The sequence below is a fragment of the Camarhynchus parvulus genome, chromosome 21 (assembly GCF_901933205.1).
Source record: "Camarhynchus parvulus chromosome 21, STF_HiC, whole genome shotgun sequence".
Taxonomy (NCBI): Eukaryota; Metazoa; Chordata; class Aves; order Passeriformes; family Thraupidae; genus Camarhynchus; species Camarhynchus parvulus.
In genome coordinates this window covers 6920243-6930774 of record NC_044591.1, presented here as the reverse complement: position 1 = coordinate 6930774, position 10532 = coordinate 6920243, and the positions used below count along the sequence as shown (strand labels likewise).

At 53.4% G+C, this 10532-nt stretch overlaps 1 protein-coding gene across 1 annotated transcript; it reads left to right on the top strand.

Annotated features, from left to right (window-relative positions):
• Positions 1-162: 162 nt before the first annotated feature.
• On the top strand, positions 163-1290 carry LOC115912474 (forkhead box protein E3-like). Its single transcript, XM_030964049.1, has one exon. The coding sequence runs from the start codon at positions 163-165 to the stop codon at positions 1288-1290; it is 1128 nt and encodes a 375-aa protein (XP_030819909.1).
• Positions 1291-10532: the final 9242 nt, after the last annotated feature.

Genomic DNA, 10532 nt, shown 5'->3' with positions numbered 1-10532 from the left:
GCAGGGACCGGCTCCCAGCGCTGAGCTCTGCCCCGAGCCGTGCCCCGTCCTGACCCGGCGGCGACCGCGAACTGACCAGACTGGGCTGGGCCGGGGGCGGAAGGGTGGCGGGGAGAGGCTTTAGAAGGGCCCGCGGGGCTGGGGCGAGCGGAGCGCGGGGCCATGGCCGAGACCGACCCCGGCGAGCAGCGGGCGGCGGGCACCGGGCCGAGCACCGAATGTGGTACCGAGCCGGGCACCGGGCCGGGCACCGAGTGCATCACCGAGCGGGGCACCGAGCGCATCACAGAGCCGGGCACCGAATGCATCACCGAGTCGGGCACCGAATGCATCACCGAGCCGGTCACTGGGCCGGGCACCGAGTGCATCACCGAGCGGGGCGCCGAGTGCATCACCGAGCGGGCCACCGGGCCGGGCACCGAGTGCATCACCGAGCCGGGCACCGAGCGCATCACCGAGCCGGGCACCGAGCGCATCACCGGGCCGGGCACCGAACGCATCACCGAGCCGGGCACCGAGTGCATCACCGAGCCGGGCACCGAGCGCATCACCGGGCCGGGCACTGGGCCGGGCACCGAGGCAGGCACGGCGGGGTGGCCGCGGCGCCCTCCCTACTCGTTCGTGGCGCTGATCACCATGGCCATCCGGGCCAGCCCCGGGCAGCGGCTGCCTCTCAGCGGCATCTACGCCTACATCGCGGAGCGCTTCCCCTTCTACCGCGGCCCCAGCCGCCAGTGGCAGAACAGCGTCCGCCACAACCTCAGCCTCAACCCCTGCTTCCGACGGCTGCCCTGCCGCCGCGGCCGCGCCGGCGAGTGGGTGCTGGACCCCGCTTTCCAGGACATGTACCCGGGGGGGAATTACCACCTCCGCCGCCGCCGCGGCCTCTGCCGCCGCCCGCCCGCATCGCCCCCGCCGCCCTCGAGGATCCCCCCGGGCCCCGCCGCGCCCCGGGCCCCGCCGCTCTCGGGGATGGCCTCGCTCCCCGCCGTTCTCCGGGCCCCGCCGCTCTCGGGGATCCCCCGGGCCCCGCCGAGACCCCGCAGCTCCCCGAGCTCCGCCCGGGCCCCCGCCGCGCCCCGGGCCCCTGCCGCCTTTCCGGTGCCCCCGGGCTGGCCGCAGGGGCCCTGGGCAGCGCTGGTGCTGCCCCGCCGCTACCCGGAGCTGCCGACCCGGAGCCCGGCCGTGCCCCCGGGGCTGCCGCTGCCCGCCTGGGCGCTGCGCCCCGCCGAGCGGGACACGGCGGGGACCTGCGAGCTGGGGACCCGGCTGTCCCCCGCCTTCAGATGAGAGCCCGGCTCGGGGCAGGGCTCGGGGCGCCGCCGCATCGCCGCCGGGTCCCTGAGAGCCGCCAAAGCCCGCCCGGAGGGAAGCGCCGTGCGGGGCCCGAGATGCGCCCCTGGTCCCCGAGGGGACCGGACCGGGCTGCTCCACTGCCCCCGCGGGTTGGATCTGGGGAAAATTGTGATTTTGTTGTTTGAGCCTCCAGGCAGCCTGAGAGGGAGCTGCAGCACCGGGCAAGCGAATGGTGCCGCGCGTCCTCTGGTCTGAAGGGCGTCCTGCACAGGCCAGTCCTTGCCTCATGCAGGGCGCTTATTCCTTCAAGTGTCCTTAATTTATTTTGGAGCTTTTATTTCAAGGTCTGTGGAAAAGCAATATAGGTCTGTTTTTGGTGGAAAATACCTTAAACCAACGAACACCAAAGATACTTGGATTAATACTGGAAATCTTGTGGGTTTGTACTTAAAGTGAATTTATACGGGATTTTTCATACAGGTTATTTTATATTGATGCTGTTATGTATGTTTGCATACGTTCATTGTTAATGTGTTTCTTATAAACTATGTTGTAAATACTGTGTAAGGATCTCTTCCCTTTTGATTTCAGGGGGAGTAGTTTTTATGCTTTTCTCTCCAAATAAGTGTTCAGAGACAAGATATGCTTCCAATAAGAACCATGTTTTAAGTTTATGAGAGAGAAGAGTTCAAATACTGTTATGTGAGGAGCAGCACTTGTTGTATGTTATATTAATAAAGAGTATTTCCTAAGAGTTGTCCCTTCATAATTTAAATTATGTTGATGCTTTTCTTGAAAGAAGATACAACTGAAATTCAGTTTTATAGTTGTTAATTTGTAACTTTTATACTTAAAAAGTGATTCTAAGTGTCATATTTAAATTCCACCAACACGATGAAAACAGTGCTGGAAATACAGTTATATATTCCATTGCCCAGGTCCAGTGCATGGGACCTCCTCAGGAGCCCTGTGGTGGGCCCAGTGCAGGCTGAAACCGGCCCCAAGAGGGGTTTTTTAAGAGGGCTTCGCTGGGGGTTTTGGTGGTGGATTTGTTTTTTGGTTTGGGGGTTTTTGGGGGTTTTTTTTGTTTGTTTTTTGGGGGTTTTTGGGGGTTTTTTTAATTGTTTGGTTTTTTTGGTTTTTTTTGTTTTGTTTTTTGGGTTTGTTTTTTTTTGTTTTGGTTTTTTTAGGTTTTGTTGGGGGGTTTTGTGGTTTGGTTTTGGGTGTTTTTTTCTTTTTTTTTTTTTTGTTTGTTTGGGGTTTTTTTGTTTGGGGTTTTTTTGTGTGTGTGTGGGTGGGTTTGTTTGGTTTTTTTTTTAAGAAGAAGCCCCTCTCCTGTAGATGAGCAGCAGCTGTGCCCAGTTCTGAAGGGCCGGGTAGTGATTGCGCCCAGGTGAGCTGAGGGGCGGGGCCTGTGAGGGCGGTGCCCCTCACACCCCTCACCTTCCTCACCCTCACACCTGCAGCTCGGTGCTGACGGGACCCGGACGCGCCGCCCCGGGGGGATCGGGAAGGGTCCCCACAAACTCCTGTGCCTGACCAGGGATTGATTCTGGAGCAGCCCGGCACGCACCTGGCCGGGAAGGACGGAGCTGAGCCGTGACCATTTCTCCCACGAGGTCAGTTCCGTGAGGCTGGGGACCCGCTGCCCTCAGCTGCGGGGCTGTCTCGGGTGAGGTCTCAGCAAAGGCACGGGCAGAGCTGCTTTTGTGTGCCTCGAGTAAAGATTGCTCCTGCCGGGATTGCTCCTCTTAAAAACGAGAGACTGTAAGAGCGTGTAAAGTGAATTTCGTAGCCAGGGGTGTTTTCTGAGGGGCGGCGAGGCGCTCGGGCAGTTTTGGCTGTTGCGAGTTCAGAGTGAGGAATTTTTCTTCCCTCAGCGCTTTGTGTTGCGGTAGCGGCGATGGGCTGCAGGGCCCGGCCCAGACAGGGGGAGCACACAAATAAAGCGCTTTTTTTACAGATATTTGCGGCCATTTACAGCAACTTGCCGCTAGACGAGCGCTGTGCTGAGCGCTGTCCGGGCTCCGGAGCCTTCCCGGTGCTGCTGCCGCTAGATGGGGCGTCGGTGCCGCAGCGCCGGGGATGGGCGCTCGGGGCCCAAAGGGGCTCCCTGTGAGGTACCGGGGCCCCTCAGGAAAACGGAACCGTAAATGCGCGTTGGTGCTGTGCCAAAGAGCCGTTCTGAAAGTCTGCCCGCGGAGATGGGAACGGTCAGCGCCGTCTGCACCTGCGGGCTCCTCCTGCCCACCCCTCCAGCAGCATCCCCATCGTGCTGGGCTGGGCAATCCTGCCTGAGGTGAGGGGGACTTCATGGATTGCTAATCAGAGCAGTAGGGATGGCCACGGCTGAGTTATCTGTGGGTTTGGATTGCAGATTGAGTGTTCTTCCTCCTCCAACTGCACCAGCCTTGGCTTTTTGCTGGAGCAGGTTTGGATAACGAGCTGAGCGAACAGCTCAGTCTCGTACATGGGTGTTCTGATGCCATTGCCACACAAGAGTTAATCACCACTGCTGTCTGCCCTCTCCAGAGGCTGCTTCAGTTGTCAGCAGGGATGGTCTCTTACAAAGAATGATTCAGAGCATTTAGATAAAGGCCCTGCTCTGAATCACCACTTGTAGGAGCATCTCTCTTCATCAGTGATTTAAAAAGACAAAAAAAATCTAAGAGTCTGGGAAGGCTGGCAACCTCTGCCAGCAAGGAGAGGTGCTGGGAATCCCCCTCAGGCTCACTCAGGCGCCCTCAAGCTCCCTGCAGACCCTGCCTGGATTCTGTGGCTGGAACAGAGAGCTGCAGCATGGGCTGCACTTAAACCAGGGGATGGCTCATGGTCCCCAATTTCCTTGGCAGATCACAAGTGCTGGGGCCTCTCCTGAGCTCTGCTTCCCTCTGAAAGCCGAGGGTCCTTGCTGGTAAGATTCTCCCTGCGGTTTGTGACTGCATTTAGAAAACCTGACCTCTGCTTATTTTTCTCAGAGTTATAGCCTTGGGTCAACATTCTTATAGGTTTTATAAATAAACTCCAGCCCAGCACATCCCCTTGTGAGCAGCAGAGAGGCTTTGGGCCGGACTAAGGAAATAGAGCATTCCCCTTTCCCACCAGTAGATATCAGACTGCTTAATTATTTGTGTGGGCTCATGCCTGTCCTTCCTCCTTGGTTTTGGTGTTTAACGATGGTTTTATGTGTTATGTAGAAAAGCAGGACAATTTATCTGCATGAAGCTGGGTGAGTACAGATGTAAAAGACTTTTGACTGACCAAACCCAAGAATGGTGCAGTGCTGATGTCTGGGTGTTAATGCCTTGATCTGATGCTGGGCTGTCACTGGCTCTGGGAGGTGCCAGGTCGTTTGTGCCTTCCCCCTGTGCACTGGCCCAGGCTGTGCAGGCTCATCCCACCTGAATTCACCTGGATTTCCGAGCACTGGCCAAGCTGTGTGTGGTGTTTGGCTTTGTCCTGTTGCTTCCAGCAACACCAGCATGCCCAAGACATTTCGTCCTTTCCTCTTCTATCCAGACAATTGGTTGACACAGCACAGCCAGAGTTATGTGCTGGGTGAAGCTGGGAATATTTTCTCTGCCTTAGAAGCTGAGGTGCTGGTGTGTTTTTGGTGCTGGTGTATTCTTGGTGGTTTGCTTGACTTTTCTGTCCCCTACCAGTGTTTCTGCCCCAGCTTCTTGTCTTTCTTCATTTCCACCCTTTTAATCTCTCAGCCTTGTGTTGGAGACTGAAGAGATAAGGGTGTGAGCAATGAAGAGTCCTGCAAAACATAAAATTCGTGTCACAATTTGCCAGAGTGAGGTGAGCTGGGAGAGCTGTGAGTAGAGAACTGTAGACAAGAGGATCTGGTGGCTTTCTTCAATAGAGAGATGTGACTCAGAGCCCTTATTCCTTAAACGATTACATGGGCATAGTGTGGTGCAAACACCTGTTTGGATTGCAGCAAACCATAGATGGAGCTCAGACTGCCTGCAGATGGTCTCAGGGGATCTTTGAAGCAGCGAATCTGAACTTTTGAGGATAAGGGAATTATGAGCTTTTCCTTGAAGGCTCGAATGGAGGCAGCTGTGGAGCAGAGTCTGATGTGAGCCGTTCCTGGTACCCTGTGGCCACAAGAGCCCAGGAGCTGCACTGCTGCTGGGTTTCCCCTCCCTCCCCTCTGGCCGCCCAGCTCCCTACCCAGTTTCCCGTCAAGAACTGAGCATTTCTCATCGAGAATGTGGCCTGTGGTGAGGGGGTGGGAAGGGAAGAGGGGGTGGGGTGAGTGCAGGGGAAGCTGGGGCTACTGCAGTTTCATGCCTCAATCTGTATTCTCTCTCTCCTCTGCATGGCTTCCTGTTTTTTCACACCACTGCTCTTAGAAACAACAAGCTGCAAGAGAGCAGGACAGGGTTGGCAGTTGGAAGGAACCCCTGGAAACACCTGCAGAAGGTCTGGGTGCAGGCTCTGGAAAAGGCAGGGCATGTTTTTGTGCTCCCCAGGTGTGATGCTGTCCCACAGAGGTGGCTCTGAGGAGGGGATGCTGTGCTGTCTCTGTGCTCCCCATAAATGCCCTGCTCGGTGCTGTGCAGCAGCAGAACTATCCATTCATTCTCCTCTTTGAGTTGTTTTCCTCAGCTGCTCTTGAATGGACAAATCTAGAATTTGTCCTGTTCTTAGGAGTCTTGTGATGATCAGTCAGAGGTACTCGGTGTCAGGATAATGCTGAATGTTGAATCACTGGTGCTGCTTCCTGCAGAATCTGGGATTTGATGCTTGGAAAGCCACCATGCAGTCTAGCTTTGTCAAGTGTGGGAAATGAGGAAGGATCTGGTTTGAAGAGCACCAGTGAGGAGCTGCCCTCCCTTTCCATGACCCTGGGCAGCTTGCAGAGCTGGACAAGAGTGAACTCTCAGGGAAGTGGTTCCCAAACTGAGAGCCAGGGTCAATTTTATCTGAAAATTCACAAAGAACTGAAAATTCTCAAGAGCCATGACTTCTGTTTTTAGGGGCCTGACAGCATTCTTAAAACACCAAAAAGTTGCATTAGGAACTGTGCTGTCAGTGTAATTTCTGTATTTACTGTTTCCTCCCTGCTGTTTTGAGAGGGGGAAAATGTCTTGTTTGACCATAAGCAAATGGCAAAATGTGGAGAAAGGTGTCTAAAATCTGTAGTTCATCTTCATAGGTGAATAACTGGAAGGGTAGGGGGCTGCTGTACCACCTAGGCTGTGTCACTTCCGTGTCTGAGCTGTGCTCTTGATCAATGCTACACGTTAGAGAAGCAGCAGGAGCCCTGAGCTCTAGCCAGCGTGATCACTGGAGAATGGGAGATTATTTTTAATCAGAAATCACTGTGCTGCTGCCTCATCTGCCAATTCTCCAGAAGCAGCAGCTTTTGAGGGATGGAGCTCCACGGGCCCGGATGCTTTGGCTCAGGGCATGACACAATTGGGTGTTTCTGAGATGCAATTTCTCCTGGTGACATCAGGGCTTTGGTTTGTGGCACGTTGCTAAGTGATTCCCAAAGCTGCTCCTCTGGCTAATGACCACTGAGGGAAAGGTAAATAGAGGATTGGGCTGCACAGCCTTGCTCTGGCACCCTGCTCTCAGCAGGAGGAGGGTGGGCAGCCAAGGAACACAGCTGCTGCAGGAGGTCCCTGCCTGCCAAACGCTGTTGCAGGAAGGAGATGAAAAATGGGCAAGATTGCGGCAATTATTGAGCCTTGTAAAAATAATTAGCCAGACAACAGCAGGCAAATGGGCCGGGAGGAGAAGGAGAAACAGCTGCCAAAGCAGAGAGAGAGAGAGGACCCTGCTGGGGATGGGAAAGGATGGGGAATTGGATGAGATGCACCTTTAATCAGTGGCTGGGGAGAGATGAAAAACAATGAATGAGCTTTGCATGCACATGACAGCAGGACAGGGAGGGAGGAGACATCCCCTCATTGAAGCTGCTTCCACCAGAGGCTCCTGCAGGTTGAGTGCCATTTTTGGGACTTTTCAGCAGTTACCAGTGGTGCCAGGTATGGCCAGTGACACACAGGTGAGCACAGCTTCTGCAATGTTTGCCTGACTTATCCGTGTAGGATTTGGTGCCAGGGCTGTAAGGGAACTGGACAGAATGTTGGTTAGTCCAGGTTTCTAAAGGATGGGAACAAATTTCCATCAGGATTCCTTTTTCTCCTTCATTCTACAGTTCCTCGCAGAGCCAGCAGCAGGCTCATGAATGATTTTTGCACTGTAATGCTGTGGTCTCTGATCTGTGGGCAGAGCTGTCTGCTGTGACACAAGGATGCAGTTAATAAGATTTGACAGCGAGTCTCTACCATGTGCTAAATGTCACTTGGTGGTTGGTGATTTCATGGTGACACTCATTCATGTCTTCCAGATTAATTCCAAGCGTTCTTGTCCTCCTGGTTCTGTTTCCCATGATGAGCTTTCCCAGCACCTCTGTTTAGAATTTAGCAGGAATCCCTTCCTTGCTCTCTAAGCTCTTGCAGAGAGATTTTTCTGCATTACCTAAGCAAATCCTTTTGGGTTTGCAAACCTGTGGAGCACACAGACAGCACAGAAGCTACAACTGCCTTGTATGTTAGAGGACACAGCCTGTCACTTGGCTCTTCTTAGTCCTCCCACCAGAAAGTTTTCTTCAGTCAAGGCAACCAGCCAAAGAGGGGAGGGAAAAGAGAGCTGGGAGAAGCCCCTTTGCAGGGAGCAATCTGCAGAGCTGCTGCTGCTGTGCCCCTCTCCTGGGGAGAGCCAGCTGCACTTGGGGAGTACAGGGTGATTCACTCACCCATAAGATCTAACAGATAATCTTCACTGAGGTAAACAAACAAGTACCAGCCTAAATTACTACTAGAGTTCAGTTGTCTCTCTCTGTAATGGAAGGTTTCAGGGGAATTTTGGGGGAATTTGTGCTCATGCAATCAGAGCTGCTGACTTCTCATTCAGACCAGAGAAAAACATTGTATTCAGAATCAGTTATGCTGCTGGCTGGGTTTTTTATGGCGTCTTCCTCTATTTTTTGTGACATAAGAGAAGTAGTGTGACTGGATTTAATTTTCTGCTGTAAGACTGATCCCAAGGCAATGAGTGGGGAGCACTGCTGGACAATTCACAGTCTCCTGCCAGTGGAAGGAGGCCACTTTTCCCTGGACCAGTTTGCTGGGCTCCCTCAGTCTTTGCTAATTCACATGGGGGCAGGACATGTGCTTACCAACAGCAGCTTGCACCTACGAGGTCTCCAAAGCACAGCCAAGGTAACAGGCACAACCATCTGGTGATGAGCTGGAAACACGGAGCATCAAGGAGGTGATAAAAAATGAATCAAGGTTTGATTGTGCTGTGGCTGGTCACTGCTGCCCAAAGTGGCTGAAAGGCACTGGAGGGACTTTGCTCTGTCAGCTCTCTCCTGTGCAAGTTTGTTGGGTGTTGTCATCTTGATTTTTTTGCAGCTTAGCAGGATTTCATGTGCTATTTTTTGTCATTTGTAAGTTGAGTAGATGCTTGGCTGCCTTTCCTCCTGTGGTCAGCTGGAACCCCACAAAAGTGGTTCAAGAAGAGGAGAAGGGAAAACGCTCTGGTGCTGTGGACTGAGCAATTCTCAGTGCCTGTGATAAATCTGTTACCACAAAACATCCTGCAGTGCCCATTGCCAGAGATAAGGGAAGACAAAGATTCGGTAAAGATGAGAGCCCTGGGGGACAAGAGCTCAGCCACGCTGGTGAATGAGATCAGATGCCTGTATTTGTATTTTGCCAAGAGGAGGGATGCACATTTCAAATCCCTGCGGGCCTCTGCTGGTTCTGATTCAGCAGTGAAAACAAGAGGTGTGGGTTTGGAGGGGTTTGTTGTTTAGTGATCTGTTCAAATCTCCAGGTTTGCTCTGTGCATCCTTACAGTGACAGAACTGTGTCTGAGGAGCAGGCAGTGGTGCTGGTGTCTGTCCTTGCTGTGGCTCCCCAGGCAGGGAGCACACAGCGTGAGCAGCAATCAATGAAGCTTTGAAGGATGAGGAGAGTGGTAAATAAATAATGTGCAGGGAGGAGCAGTCAGGGCATGACCCGTTAGCAGGGAATGGCTGTAAGCGGGTGTTGGCAGTAAAAGCCCTTCTGGCCCATCGGGAGCTCTGTGCTTTGCATTTGTCTGGCTCCAGGGTGGGAGCCAAGAGACCAGGGTGACAGACTAGGAAATGGCACAGGGAGAGGAATCTTTCTGGTAAAGGAGAAGTCCGAGGACGGGAAGAATGTATTTTTAGTGTCAGAGGGCTTCTGAAATGTTTCTGTCTCTGCCACCGAAGGAATCACATGTGTAGTCAGTATTTGTATTTTGGTTGGGGGCTGCTGAGGGTGGGAGGAATGTCTTTCAAGGCAAACTCTTCTCTGGGGGGCTGAGTGAGTACCTCAGCTCCCCAGAGCACCCCAAAGCACGGGGGGGTGTGCTCATTCCATTCCCAAAGGCACAAAGTGTGGCTTGGCAGCATTGCTGTGCTGTCCAGAGCAGCACACACCTGTGCAGCTGGCGCTCATGGAAAGAAGGAGGATGCAAAGATTCCATTACATTTTTGCATCAAATCTCCAAGGCTAATTCAGAAAGCCAAAGCCATGCTCAGTGCTGTCCTTTCTGCCAGCGCTGTGCACTTGGTTCTGCTCTGTTGGCATCCCAGCATCCTTCCCCTCGTGCCTGTGAGCTCTGGGCTGTCACTGTCCCCTCCTCACCCTGACATTCTGTCCCTTTAGCCAGCAGACTCTGCTCTTTGTCTCTGCCCATGGCCTTTAAAGAAGAGCAAACTGAAAATCTGGCTCCTGACTGCAGCTAGTTTGCAGCAGCCACTCAAAACACCAAACAGAAAGTGGCTGGGAGGAAGGAAATGAGAGGTTGAGTTTTTTCCTGTTGCAGGTAGCAGGGAAATAAAATAGGAAATTTAATGCAAAGTTATCATCTTGCTGAGCCCCCAGCATCACAGGCTGCAGGTGCTTTGTGGCTGCTTTTGTCTGATGGTTTGTTCCTCTTTGTGCCAGGGCAAATTCTGGATTTCAGGTCCATGTGGTGCTGCAGAGCAGCTCCCAGCAGAGACTCTTTGGAAAAGGGACACCCAGGAGTGGGGATAATGTGGAGTTAGAATAGAAGGGGAGTTGCTGTGAGTTGGACATTCTAATACAGACCCTGGCTATTGGGACCTGGTGAAAATGGAGCTGTATCAAATTCAGTCCAAGATCTTGACCATTTTCCAGCCCAGTGAATGAGTG

What these genes read in the sequence shown, in the direction of transcription:
- LOC115912474 (XM_030964049.1), top strand. Translation starts at nt 163, where the DNA reads ATGGCCGAGACCGACCCCGGCGAGCAGCGGGCGGCGGGCACCGGGCCG.